Source organism: Nerophis ophidion, linkage group LG25 (genome assembly GCF_033978795.1).
Source record: "Nerophis ophidion isolate RoL-2023_Sa linkage group LG25, RoL_Noph_v1.0, whole genome shotgun sequence".
NCBI classification, from domain to species: domain Eukaryota; kingdom Metazoa; phylum Chordata; class Actinopteri; order Syngnathiformes; family Syngnathidae; genus Nerophis; species Nerophis ophidion.
The window spans coordinates 10,364,141-10,378,882 of NC_084635.1; the positions used below are offsets into that span (position 1 = coordinate 10,364,141).

Sequence of the window (14,742 nt, forward strand, 5' to 3'; positions counted from 1 at the left end):
TTGCATACTCTTTTGGGCAGATAACTGTGGAGGTCAAAATAAAAACTGGACGCTGTACACGGCTCTTGCCCAATGTGCAAACGCAGAATGGGGCCCACCCGAGATTGTGATAAAATATCTGGAGAAAGGGCACACGTTCATGAGAGCAGATTCAATCCATGGCTCAATCGGCAAGAAAAGAAAGGGACGGCGTGGCGCAGTGGGAGAGTGGCCGTGCGCAACCCGAGGGTCCCTGGTTCAATTCCCACCTAGTACCAACCTCGTCACGTCCGTTGTGTCCTGAGCAAGACACTTCACCCTTAATCCTGATGGGTGCTGGTTGGCGCCTTGCATGGCAGCTCCCTCCTTCAGTGTGTGAATGTGTGTGTGAATGGGTAAATGTGGAAGTAATGTCAAAGGTAGAAAAAAGCGCTATACAAGTACAACCCATTTTTTTATTTTAAAATGAAAGCTCAAGAAAACATCTATACGTTTGATGACTTTGTAAATCTTTGTAAGATAGCATCAAGATAGATTGGTTTTCCTTTGTTTTCTCAAAATCAGCTAGAAGTGAGTTACTAGGTTTTGCCTTTGGACGGGAATATGGCCCTCGACGCAAATCCCGTAGGGGTGATGAATGGATGGTCAGCGCCTGAAGAGCTGCGGCCTACCACCATGACCTTGAACTACCTTAACTCTGTTGCTAGATATCTCGAGATGTATGTTGTAATATGTTTATGTGCTTTGCTATGGAGGTTTTTCCCCACTCCAGACTGGGCCCCCTTAGGCATCCAGTCTAGATTGTATTTTTAAACTCATCCTTCCCCAGCGTTTGCCTTTTTCCCATCTTTTACGGGGCGCCTTATGGCGACCCATCAGCCTTCTTGTTCTGTAACCCTGTACACTGTTTGTTTGTCTAATCTTGAACAGGTTTGTGCTGAAAACAAAGTTTCGTTGTACTTCTGCAATGACAATAAAGACCTATCCCTATCCGATATTCCACCATTACCATTTTTTTTCAACTATGTCATGTCTAATTTGGCGTTTAGTGAAATCCAGTAGATCTCCTTCCATGGACTTTTGTCTAAGGCCCCTTCTACACTAAGCCGGCTAAGGTTATCCAGGATTAATCCCACCTAACATTATCCTTGTCCACACACACACTCAATGGTCGTTTAAGACCCCCAAACCCCTTCCGTCCGCCGGCGCAACGTGACCTGAGGGCAAAAAAAATAAGATTTGGTCCTTAAATAGTTTGAGCCTTAGATAGTTGAAAATCTTTTCAAACAGTCAGCGTCCCACCTGTGTTGCATTTGTGACTTAAATCAGAAGCCAGAAAATATCAGTAACTTCACAACCACTTTCTACCATGCGTCCTGTTCGGAGGGAACTGGAACCTGTCTCAGCTAACATAAAAAGACACACTCAAGCTTTTTGTGGCCCTATTTCGGTGTTCAATATTTTTATTACACGTTTTTAGGGTTACGACCTGTCTCTCGACTGATTGTTTTGCTTTGTTGTGAGCAAAAATGTGGGTCACGACTTTCCCCAATGCAAGTTGGAGTAGCAAATGAACCCTTTAAGATACAACCAAAACTCACACTCGCTAGCATGAGCTAAAAGAAAACTATTAGGTGGACAGTTAGAAAGACGGAACTTTGTTGTTCTAAACATTTATCCATGAAAATATGGAAAAGCTGCTGATGATGTTTTGATGGAGCTATTGTACAATTCCACTCACCAAGGTAAATGCTGCACTTTATTATTAAATTACTTCATACAACTACGACCTACAAAAGTGACGACCTTCTCAGTGGCCTAGTGGTTAGTGTATCCGCCCTGAGATCGGTATGTTGTGAGTTTAAACCCTGGTCAAGTCATACCAAAGATTATAAAAATGGGACCGATTACCTCCCTGCTTGGCACTCAGCATCAATGGTTAGAATTGGGGGTTAAATCACCAGAAGTTATTCCTGGGCGCGGACACCACTGCTGCCCACTGCTCCCCTCACCTCCCAGGGGGTGAACAAGGGAAATGCAGAGGACAAATTTCACCACACCTTATGTGTGTTTGACAATCATTGGTACTTTAACTTTACTGCCGTTGTCTTTGAAACAGTATTCGTTATCTTGAAGTTTGTTTTTCTTATTCCAAAACATATATTACATGTATGCGGGGGTATTTTTGGGGGGCCCGGCACAGAATAATTTAAATTAATTTTAATGAGTAGGATTGATTCGAAATACGTGTTATTTTGGGGTACGAGCTCTATCACAGACCAATGAACTTATAAGAAGGGGATATTTTATAGGATTTTATAAGTTGCTCTAAATGTCATTAGTTATCCAAATATGAACAATGAGCATATCAATCGACGTAAACGTGGTCAGAGCTTTGCTGATTATGTCCCCCTACTGGTTGTGACCATAAACAACACCCCCACCAACCATGCCCACCTCAACCGACGCACGGGGTGGTGTATAATGTAGCCCAGAAGAGTTAGGGATGCGTGGGATTCTGGGTATTTGTTCTGTTGTGTTTGTGTTGTGTTACGGTGCGGATGTCTTCCCGAAATCTGTTTGTCATTCTTGTTTGGTGTGGGTTCACAGTGTGGCGCATATTAGTAAGAGTGTTAAAGTTGTTTAAACGGGCACCCTCAGTGTGACCTGTATGGCTGTTGAACAAGTATGCCTTGCAGTCACTCACGTATATCTGCAGAAGCCACATACAACATGTGACTGGGCTGCCAAGCAGGTGTTAGAGGGTGCTAAAGGCAGCGCCATGATTGCCCGTCCTCATTATTGTTGTTTGGGTGAAAATTAGCAGACATTCGAGAGAATAATTGCTCTGCAATTCGGGAGTCTACCGGAAAAATTGGGAGGGTTGGCAAGTGTGATGCTGTCAAGCTGCATTTATATAAAATTTGCGGGTGGCATTAACATTAAATTTTCATATCTAGGTGCGGGCCGCGTGTCTGAGACCTCGGGTCTATGTATAGCACAAAGCAAAAAAAAACAAAAACTTTGTATGCAGTGTTATTTCATTATAAATTTCAAAAGAGTTTTGTGGCTCCTATTATTTTCTTTATTTTGTGAAACGGGTCAAAATGGCTCTTTGAGTGGTAAAGGTTGCCGACCCCTGCCCTAGATTAAACAGTTACAACCAAACAATACTTTGACAGTCGAAAGTACGAAACAACTGTACCTCTTTCTGAGCTGCTCCCACTGGATGCCTGTTTATCATCCAGGTTGGCCTCAGGTGTTTCTGGAGCAACGGTTGTCGTCATCTCAGGAAAGAATTCGGCGGGATCAGTAGGCAACACTTCCGTAGATGAAGGTGTTGCAGATGTATCGTTCATCTCGGTTGTCGTGGTGGTTGTCACAGTTGTGGTCGCAGGTTCCGTTGCGTTGGTTGACTCTGTGTTATTTACTGTTGTCATGTTTTCATTTGGATTAATTATCCCGGGTGACAAGGTAGTAGTATTCACAAGAGTGGGATTGGTAAAATCCGGAACGGTGGTGGAGTTGCCATCGATTGGATCACTGGGTGGGATCATAGGGGTTGTGGTCGAGTTATCCAACTCTTCATTTCCAGTGATGTTGGTTTGGCTTGATTCTCCGTTTGTGAAGTTGCCAGTTCTATTCGTCAGCTCAGGTTGATCTTGGCTGGCCTTTGAGGATGTGGGAGGCTCCGTAGTTATGGCAACCGACTGATCATCGGATGTCTTATTTTCACCCTGCTCTTGACTGTCCACGTGATCACCGTCATTAGGCACAACAGGACCTAAATCGTTGCTTGATTCCGTAGGAGACACGTCACCTGGCTGTTCGTTTTGTCCTTCCTCTTCGGCGTCAGCGATCTGCTCACGCAACCAGCTTTTATCAATCGTGGGCCTTGGAGGATCTGTTGCGTTAAAGACCTCCTCACGCAACCAGCTTTTATCAATCGTGGGCCTTGGAGGATCTGTTGCGTTAAAGACCTCCTCACGCAACCAGCTTTTATCAATCGTGGGCCTTGGAGGATCTGTTGCGTTAAAGATCTCCCCGCGCAACCAGTTGCGATCAATTGTGGGCTTCGGAGATTGTGTTGACGTTTGAAGCGAGGCCAAGTTAAAAGTGTGCACAAGCAGTAACAGGTGTACTGTGAATTTCAGGTGCAGTCCCATTTTTTTCCTCTTGGATCTATCTAAAAAAAACAACACAGTGTTTTGAATTGAACAGTCGCATTCCAATTAAACAAAAAGTGATCATCCAAAGGCAACACTTGTGGTTTAAAATGCTTAAGCCTGTATAAACACTACAATAGATCATTTGCAGATACAAGCTGACGCTAATTCAGACTTCTATTGTGCATGTGAACACTTGCTGGGAAATCATTTGCGAACCACTGGGTTAGGGTGAACAAATCCACCTTGTAAGAGGTTCTACACTACCCCTACTACCTTGTGGATGGCTACCAAAAGCACCTTATTGCAGTGAAACTTGCCAAGGGACATGTAACCAAATATCAACATTGCTGTATGTATACTTTTGACCCAGCAGATTTGGTCACATTTTCAGTAGACCCATAATAAATTCATAAAAGAACCAAATGTCATGAATGTTTTTTGTGACAAACAAGTATGTGCTCCATTCACCCTACCCCAAATAAACAAGAAAGAGTTGTAGAAAGTATTGGAAACTCAAGACAGGCATGGCTATGTTCTTTACAAGTCTATGTAAACTTTTGACCACGACTGTAAAACGCTACTTCAGTACATGTGGCATGACTAGGACTATAGTGTGGTTTATTTTCCAGAGGTGCAAAGCGACTGGATCGGACACGATGTGAAGGTAACGACATATTTTAATCTTGGGAAGCGGCATAGCTCGGTTGGGAGAGTGGCTGTGTCAGAAACTTGAGGGTTGCAGGTTCGATTCCCGCTTCCGCCATCCTAGTCACTGCCGTTGTGTCCTTGGGCAAGACACTTTACCCACCTGCTCCCAGTGCCACCCGCACTGGTTTAAATGTAACTTAGATATTGGGTTTCACTATGTAAAGCGCTTTGAGTCACTAGAGAAAAGCGCTATATAAATATAATTTGCTTCACTTCATTTCACTTCTTAACTCAAGAAAGGAACAAACGAAAAGCGCTCACAGAGTAGGTACAAAATCTTGGCTATGAAGCAAAACTATTACTACAACATAAACTATGGACATAAAACAAAAGTTGTAAACTATGGCATGAATAACAAAACTTACGGGGAACGAGAAAAGAGCATGGATCATCAGCATGGAGTAAGGGTGTGTAGAGGATGATGTCGCCAGGCTATCTGCCTGGCAACTACAGGCTTAAATTGTGCTGTGGTGCTTGAAAACAGGTGCGTGAGTCGTGAAATCAGGTGAACTGATTGGTAGGCATGGAAACAAAACAATGGAGTGACAAAACAGGAACTAATGGAGTCTTGAAGTAATCCAACACAACTAAACAAAACATGATCACAAAGACATGACTACATGTTGAATAGGGGCAGACAGCAGTAAGGCAATCGCAGTAAAGATAATTCCAACTTGAATTTCGGAAGACGTTTTTTCATGTGCTACAATCCGAATGACTATTGGGATAAAACACCCGTCTCGATCGAGATGTTGATCTGAATGTGTGTGATCAGGTCAGAATATTCTGAATGCCATGGGTACAAAGAGGCATTTTTAATCCGATTAAATGTGTCCATGTGCACATAGTATCTCACTCATCAATTTTCATGGAAAACAAAAATTAATGAAGTGTGAAATCGGTCAATTGTTGCCAGTAACATAGTCTCCAATGTTTGTTCAGTTATTTCTATTTTTTGTGTTTATTGTCAGTTTTTTTTGCAGGCATGAAAGACAAAGGCTAGGAATGGGTGGGACTGCTAATGTACTTCCGAGCTCACGCAATCTTCTCACATGATACAACACAACTGAAAGACTGTTGAGATACAGTCAAGCCTGTTAAATGTTTTGGAGCAACACATTGAACGCTTGGCTGCTTGTTGCATTGTATGCCCAGCCCATTGTTGTGATAATAATACCTAGCAAGTCATCATTATGCAAACACTTTGGCGCCTAATCGTATCAGGAATCCAATGCCAAGCCACATGCTCTGGGAGGGACTGGCATGCCTGCATTCCTGAGGTGTCAACTGTTAATAGACAAAATATCCAAAGGTTACAAAACAAAAACCTTTATGGGAAATTGCTTGCAGTCTGGAAGAGGTCTACCAACAAGTATCTGAGACCATTCAAACTTACTGCCTGACTGCCAGTCTCTTGAGAATCTGTAGCACGTAAAATCCCAACTGTTCTGTCAGCCATGACTATGGAGTGCCTGGCACAAAAACAAACTCAGTCCGACCTCTCAATCTACCTGAAGCAACTATTTAATCACAGTTTTAGTCCTGTCTCCTCCTAAGAGAAGCAGCTTGTACAGAACTTTAAAAGGTCTGAAAGGCCTGATTAATTTGAAAAGTCTCAAATTATTTATCAACAATTTACAGATGTAGCGACAAACTGCATTTAGTGACAGTGGTTTTCTGAAGTGTTCCTTAGCCCATGTGGTGATATCCTTTAGAGATTGATGTCGGTTTTTGATACAGGGATTGAAGGTCACGGTCATTCAATGTTGTTTTTCGGCCATGCCGCTTACGTGGAGTGATTTTCTCCAGATTCTCTGAACATTTTGGTGATATTATGGACCATAGATGTTGAAATCCCTAAATTTCTTGCAATTGCACTTCGAGAAACGTTGTTCTTAGACTGTTTGACTATTTGCTCACGCAGTTGTGGACAAAGGGGTGTACCTCGCCCCATCCTTTCATGTGAAAGACTAAGCATTTTTTGGGAAGCTGTTTTTATACCCAATCATGGCACCCACTTGTTCCTAATTAGCCTGTACACATGTGGGATGTTCAAAATAAGTGTTTGATGAGCATTCCTCAACTTTATCAGTATTTATTGCCACCTCTTCCAACTTCTTTGTCGCGTGTTGCTGGCATCAAATTCTAGGTTAATTATTATTTGAAAAAAAAAAAGAAAGTTTATGAGTTTGAACATCAAATATGTTGTATTTAAAATGCATTCAATTGAATATGGGTTGAAAAAGATTTGCAAATCATTGTATTCCGTTTATATTTACATCTAACACAATTTCCCAACTCATATGGAAACGGGGTTTGTACTAAATACCTTATTTAAGTCTAATTCTGGTGTAGAGACATTCCCTGCACTACACGTCTCACATTTATGGTATTTCTTGAGTGGGGAATTTAAGCCTTCTATATCCAGTTCTTACAAAATATTGTTTTCAGTAGAGGCGACTTTCAATTCTGTGTGTATAAACAAGAATGTTTTCCGGGACAGAGTTGAAAACACAAATGACTTTCTTGGTTAGGGCCACAACCACTGGGATTAGTGGATTATTAACTAGCGGATTATTAACATGGTTATAGGGTTCTTAGTGTCATGATCCGTGGTCCGGATCATGTTTTGGTTATGTTCTGTTAGTTTGATTCCATTGGTTCCTGTTTTTTTGTGCACTCTTGTTTGTTTTGGTTGCCATGGTTGCGTACTAGTTTCACCTGCCTCTTGTGTTCGGGACGTTCACGTGACTCTAATCAAGAAACGATTATTCAAGCCAGCCTTCGCGTCATTATGGGTTTCATGCCACAGTTGATTGTTTTCCTCATGCTTTGCCAAGTAAGTCGTGTATGTTTCCTGCCCTAAGTTTTTGGCTTAGCTTCCGCTTGCCTTTGTTTTGTTAGTTGGATAATTAAATCATGTTTATACCTGCACGCTTTGTCCAGAGTAGTCCGTTTGCATCCCGGGGAAACAAACCTCGCAGTACGCTGCGTAAAACCACCTGTGAGACTTAGACTTTGACAAACTTTATTGATCCATAAGGGAAATTGTTCCACATAGTAGCTCAGTTACAAAGGATGGAAAGGATAATGCAGGTATAAAGTAGACTAAATACAGTATGTACCATAGTAGCAATATAAAATATAACATGTATGTAAAATATACATATTATATATACAGTATATAATGTTCCACATTGATTGACTGAATCGCTTTAGAATTGATTGATTGATTGATTGATTGATTGATTGATTGATTGATTGATTGATTGATTGATTGAAACTTTTATTAGTAGTTTGCACGGTTCAGTACATATTCCGTACAATTGACCACTAAATGGTAACACCCGAATAAGTTTTTCAACTTGTTTAAGTCGGGGTCCACGTAAATCAATTCATAGTAAGCACTTTGTCTGTGCTAAACTTTTATTCAGCGGTGAGTCGATATGACCTTGGTAATAGTTCCATTCAAAAGCCAACTGAGATCATTGCTATTTTAGCATCGCTTTGAACGCAGTAATCGATATAAATTCAACCCGCATTTCTATTCAAGCTCGGTTGGTAGAGCGGCCGTGCCGGCAACTTGAGGGTTCCAGGTTCGATCCCCGCTTCCGCCATCCAATTCACTGCCGTTGTGTCCTTGGGCAAGACAATTTACCCACCTGCTCCCAGTTCCACCCACACTGGTTTAAATGTAACTTAGATATTGGGTTTCACTATGTAAAGCGCTTTGAGTCACTAGAGAAAAGCGCTATATAAATATAATTCACTTCACTTAATTCACAATTACCAACGGTATTAAATATACTTGTTAAATATGAATACATAAGCTTACTACGCTACTGTATTTCAATGCTGGTTATCAAGGTGGTACTCTGAAAAAATTTTGATAACCACTGCTCTCGAACAACTTCATCGATTATAAGTTTTTATTATTTTCTCATTTTATTATTTTTTTTTGTTTTATGCCCCTTTATGTATTTGAAAGAAAATTGTTTTTTGAAATGGCAAACACACAAAATAAGATCCGGTTTGCTCTTTTGTTCCACCTTTTCATCATATTTATAGAATGTGCCGCGGGCCGTAAAATATTAGCACTTCAAACACCCCTGTTTTAGTACATTCCTACACCGGACCCTCCCCAGACAACGTTAACAATGTGTACATCTCGTCCGATGTCACAAAAAAAATGAATCTCTATTTCAATGCTGGTTATTACGGTGGTACTCGGTGAAAACATTTTGATAACCACTGCTCTCGAACAACTTCATCGATTATATGTTTTTATTATTTTGTCATTTTATAATTTTTTTTTGTTTTAGGCCCCTTTTTTTTATTTGAAAGAAAACAGTTTTTTGAAATGGCAAACACACAAAATAATAACCGGTTTGCTCTTTTGTTCCACCTTTTCATCATATTTTTAGAATGTGCCGCGGGCCGTAGAATATTAGCACTTCAAACACCCCTGTTTTAGTACATTCCTACACCGGACTCTCCCCAGACAACGTTAACATTGTGCACATCTCGTCCGATGTCACAAAAAAAATGAATCCCTCATTAGAAACATTGAGAAGTTATTTACATTGTGTCTATTTACCTTCGAGTACTCCCCTGGAAATTGAAACAGACGGAACCTTCCTGAGTCAGTGCTTACCTTATCGCGAGGCTGTCTCAGGTGAGAACAGGTGCACGGGCGACAAATATCTTCAGTGAGTGATTCGACTTGAGTGATTCAGCACTGGCGCGGGGAACAACCTGCTCAACCTGTTTGCACGTCTCTCAGCAATGGACACACCCTCAACCACCGTCATGCCAGGGAACACATAGGAGATGGAGATAAATAGGTGGACCCGGGAAGAGGAGGTTTTGTCAACGTCGTATTCATTTCTGGGTTTCCAGGCGATACCTGTGAGTTCCCCCCTAGAGAACGGGTCCCCCGAGTCTTTTTCCTTTGAAACAGTGGAACGGGCTGCTGTCGTCATGGCAACGCAAAGGCTAGCTCAGGTTTCATCCCCACACCTTTTGCCTTGTGGAGTGACGTGCGACTTTGAAGAACTCAACCTTTGACGGGTGTCTCATGAACCCGTGACTGTTGTTGCTTCGGTTGTCGTTGACTGCGTCACTAAGAGGCTGCAATCAAGAATCCCGCGGTCGAGTGTGTGCAGGGTGACGTGGGACTCGGTGTGGAGAGCGTCTGCTGAAAATAAATCGGGGCAACGGAGGCACCAGATTTAGGTGTGACAATATAATATTCACGAAACAAAAAGTCCCCTTGGGGCGGAGACGCCTTTGTGAAATATAATGACATGAGGTCAGACACAATAACAAGAGGACAAGTGTGAATCAATTTCAATAGGAGGTTAAATACAAAATACAGTGCTACCTCAACCTGAGAGTGCGTCAACTTAAGACTGTTTGGAGACAAGAGATGTCTCTTGGCTACTTGTTAGGTTTTTTTTTTTTTAGATGTTGCCTACCATTCACAATCTGTATGAAAGACATGATGGTGGATGTTTTTTGGATTTTTTTTGCAGGGGCGGCAGGTCAATCAATCAATCAATCAATGTTTATTTATACAGCCCTAAATCGCAAAAGGACCGTACAAACCACTACGACTACGACATCCTCGGAAAAACCCACATAAGGGCAAGGAGAACTCACACCCAGAGGGACGCCAGTGACAATGATGACTATGAGAACCCAGGGCAGGGGTAGGGAACCTATGGCTCGCGAGCCGGATGTGGCTCATTTGATGACTGCATCCGGCTCTCAGGTAAATCAATCAATCAATGTTTACTTATATAGCCCTAAATCACTAGTGTCTCAAAGGGCTGCACAAACCACTACGACATCCTCGGTAGGCCCACATAAGGGCAAGGAAAAACTCACACCCAGTGGGACGTCGGTGACAATGATGACTATGAGAACCTTGGAGAGGAGGAAAGCAATGGATGTCGAGCGGGTCCAACATGATACTGTGAAAGTTCAATCCATAATGGATCCAACACAGTCGCGAGAGTCCAGTCCAAAGCGGATCCAACACAGCAGCGAGAGTCCCGTTCACAGCGGAGCCAGCAGGAAACCATCCCAAGCGGAGGCGGATCAGCAGCGCAGAGATGTCCCCAGCCGATACACAGGCAAGCAGTACATGGCCAGCGGATCGGACCGGACCTCCTCCACAAGGGAGAGTGGGACATAGAAGAAAAAGAAAAGAAACGGCAGATCAACTGGTCTAAAAAGGGAGTCTATTTAAAGGCTAGAGTATACAAATGAGTTTTAAGGTGAGACTTAAATGATTCTACTGAGGTGGCATCTCGAACTGTTACCGGGAGGGCATTCCAGAGTACTGGAGCCCGAACGGAAAACGCTCTATAGCCCGCAGACTTTTTTTGGGCTTTGGGAATCACTAATAAGCCGGAGTCCTTTGAACGCAGATTTCTTGCCGGGACATATGGTACAATACAATCGGCAAGATAGGCCGGAGCTAGACCGTGTAGTATTTTATACGTAAGTAGTAAAACCTTAAAGTCACATCTTAAGTGCACAGGAAGCCAGTGCAGGTGAGCCAGTACAGGCGTAATATGATCAAACTTTCTTGTTCTTGTCAAAAGTCTAGCAGCCGCATTTTGTACCAACTGTAATCTTTTAATGCTAGACATGGGGAGACCCGAAAATAATACTCTGCTTAACACGATAAGTAATGAATAATTCCACTTGTAATCACAGTGTTAAAAAATAATGTTCTAAATATAAAACATTCTCGTGCATTTTTAATCCATCCATCCGTTTTTCTACCACACCTGTTCAAGAAGTTGCGTTGATGGTAAGTAGTTATTTATTATTGGTTCGTGTGGGGCTTGCCCTCCTGGGGGGTTTTCAAACCACCAAGCACCGACATGAGAGCCTGTTTCAGGGTTACAATATTGTTTTATTTTTCAATAAGTCTCTCAGTTGCTTTCCAGCAATCGTATTTTTCTCTTTCGTTCTCGCTTGTGCTCTGGCTCCAGCCCAAACCCTGTCTCTCCTCCCGGCTGCTGCTTATAACAGAGCGACAGGTGATTAGATAACAAGGCCCAGGTGGGCCGTCTACGCACCTGTCGCTGATTTCGAGGCCGGTCCTGGCAACACCCCGCTTCGCTGCAGGCCCGCAGGCCACGCCCCCCTCCACAGTTAGCTTCAGAATAACAATGTTGTTACAAAGAATAAGAGACCTATTATACTCTAGAAATGTTGGTCTTACTTAAAAATGCACGTGTTTAGTTTTGTTCAGTGTTAAAAAAAATATTTTACGGCTCTTACGGAAATCCATTTTAAAATATTTGGCTTCTTGGCTCTCTCAGCCAAAAAGGTTCCCGACCCCTGACCTAGGGGACCGAAAGCAATGGATGTCGAGCGGGTCTAACATGATACTGTGGAAGTTCAGTCCATAGTGGCTCCAACACAGCCGCGAGAGTTCAGTTCAAAGCGGATCCAAGACAGCAGCGAGAGTCCCGTCCACAGGAAACCATCCCAAGCGGAGTCGGATCAGCAGCGTAGAGATGTCCCCAACCGATACACAGGCGAGCGGTCCATCCTGGGTCCCGACGAGCAGTCCATCCTGGGTCTCAGCTCTGAAAGGCATGGCCTCACCTGCCATCATGGAAAGAAAAATAATGTAAAAAGAAAAAAAAATACCTGCGATGAGGTGGCGACTTGTCCAGGGTGTACCCCGCCTTCCGCCCGATTGTAGCTGAGATAGGCGCCAGCGCCCCCCGCGACCCCGAAAGGGAATAAGCGGTCGAAAATGGATGGATGAATGGAAAAAAAAAAAATTATATTGTTATATGTATCCAGTGATTATACTATAAAGTTATTTTCCATTTAACTTCACCAGTTTTAAATTATTTTTTTATTCAAAATCGCTTAATTTTCACATTTGCCGTTCAAATACTGAGAAGAGACTTGCGGTGAGTCAGCAGCCAGTTGAGCCTCACCGTGGATTGCGCAATGACTCGGCTAACTGCTGGCCTTGTCACGCCAAATTTCTTCCCCCCTACAAAAAACCTTCCCCCCCCGGAAGAAATTTGGCGTGACAGCCCCTCCAATGCCTGAAGGACCCCAATGAGGGCGTGACAATACCAAGTTATATGACTCTTGAGGGTTACAGCTGCAAAATTGGCAAAGCAAAAATAGCTTCAAAGGTTAGCATGCTGGAATGCTAATATTTTTTCCTCACCGTTATTTTATGACAAACAGACAATTATAATGCTTTTAAAACAGGCAGACTTGTGGGCTGCTTTAAGGTCCTTCCACCCTCATTGGGGTCCTTCAAGCAGTTTCTTCCAGGGGGGAATGTTTTTGTAGGGGGGAAGAAATTTGGCGTGTGCTGTGAGACCGTATTGCTATATGAATTATATTATACATTTCCATGTAACGTATTTCTTGTGCTGGGCAATCATAAAACAGCTGCGAAACACGCACAATGTGAGGCTCCTGTTCTCCAGCCTCCTGGTGGTAGAGGGCGCTAGCGATCCCAGAGATCATTCTTGCACTACTCGGCTAGCCCTGGGGACATCTGAAGCCGGTATGTTTTAAAGTTGTCGTTTGCCTGCATATCGTAAAAAAAATCGTCCAACATTTTACAACTAATTGTAAACTTATAAGTGCCGACCATCGGGCCGAGTTGCGACGAAAGAGTGTGTCGATGTTGAGTTGGTAAGTGAATTTGTTTGCTAATAGTAGCTACTAGCCGTACCCATGTATTTTGTATGGGCGGTTAACATCAGGTTTTAATCCCGTTTCCTCCAATGTTTCTGCTCCGATTGAATTTATATTTATGTTGAGTCTTTATTTTGGGTACTTAAATATGGTGACTGAGTATTGTGGCGTTTTAAAGGGGAACATTATCACCAGACCTATGTAAGCGTCAATATATACCTGGATGTTGCAGAAAAAAGACCATATATTTTTTTAACCGATTTCCAAACTTTAAATGGGTGAATTTTGGCGAAATAAACGCCTTTCTGTTTATCGCTCTCTTTGCGACGACGTCAGAACGTGACGTCACATCGGTCGTCAACGCCATGTTTCCCTACCACATCGAGTCAAATCAGCTCTGTTATTTTCCGTTTTTTCGACTGTTTTCCATACTTTGAGACATCATGCCTCGTCGGTGTGTTGTCGGAGGGTGTAACAACACGATCATGGACGGATTCAAGTTGATTTACGTAGAATGTGCATCGATTAGCACGGCATGCTAATCGATGCTAACATGCTATCTAGGCTTGCTGTGTGCATTATGCCTCATTTGCAGCTATATTTACATCTAGCCTTTCCCTCCATCCACATTTAATGCCAAACAAACACTTACCAATCGACGGATTTAAGTTGCTCCACTGTCAAGAGATGCGAAAGTCCCTCGTTTGGATTTTACCGGCGATGTTACGACAGAGATGGCACAGAGATGACAAGAATGTCTGGATATCCAGCGACACTCAAAGCAGATGCATTCCCAAAGATAAAATCAACGAAATCACAAAGGTGAGTTTTGTTGTTATTGACTTCTTGATCCAGTGTCAATGCGAAAGTCCTGATCGGTTGATCTGTACATTTTACCGGCGATGCTAACACAGAATAGCGTTAGCGTGGCCGAATAGCGTCAATAGCTCAACAGCTTCAGTTTCTTCTTCAATTTCGGTTTTGCTATCTGCATCCATACTCCAACCATCTGTTTCAATACATGCTTAATCCGTTGAATCGCTTAAGCCGCTGAAATCCGGGTCTGAATCCGAACTAATGTCGCTATATCTTTCTGTGCTATTCGCCATTGTTTGTATTGGAATCGCTATGTGACGTCACAGGGAAATGGACTGTGGCATCGCAAATAGCGAAAATCAAGCACTTTAAA

At 42.7% G+C, this 14,742-nt stretch overlaps 1 protein-coding gene across 3 annotated transcripts in view; it reads right to left on the bottom strand.

The window, feature by feature from the left end:
• Nucleotides 1-9,667, bottom strand: part of muc15 (mucin 15, cell surface associated) — a 35,282-nt gene extending 25,615 nt beyond the window's left edge. The window contains exons 1-4 of one of the 3 annotated variants that reach the window (XM_061887337.1): nt 9,511-9,578; nt 6,253-6,328; nt 6,034-6,143; nt 3,185-4,165 (exon numbers count right to left, since the gene is read on the bottom strand). In XM_061887337.1, coding sequence (XP_061743321.1) covers nt 3,185-4,145 — 961 coding nt within the window. In that variant the 5' untranslated portion in view covers nt 4,146-4,165; nt 6,034-6,143; nt 6,253-6,328; nt 9,511-9,578. Of the gene's footprint in view, nt 1-3,184; nt 4,166-6,033; nt 6,144-6,252; nt 6,329-9,453 lie in introns of all 3 variants that reach the window. The other 2 variants (XM_061887335.1, XM_061887336.1) reach the window with 2 other exon arrangements.
• Nucleotides 9,668-14,742: the final 5,075 nt, after the last annotated feature.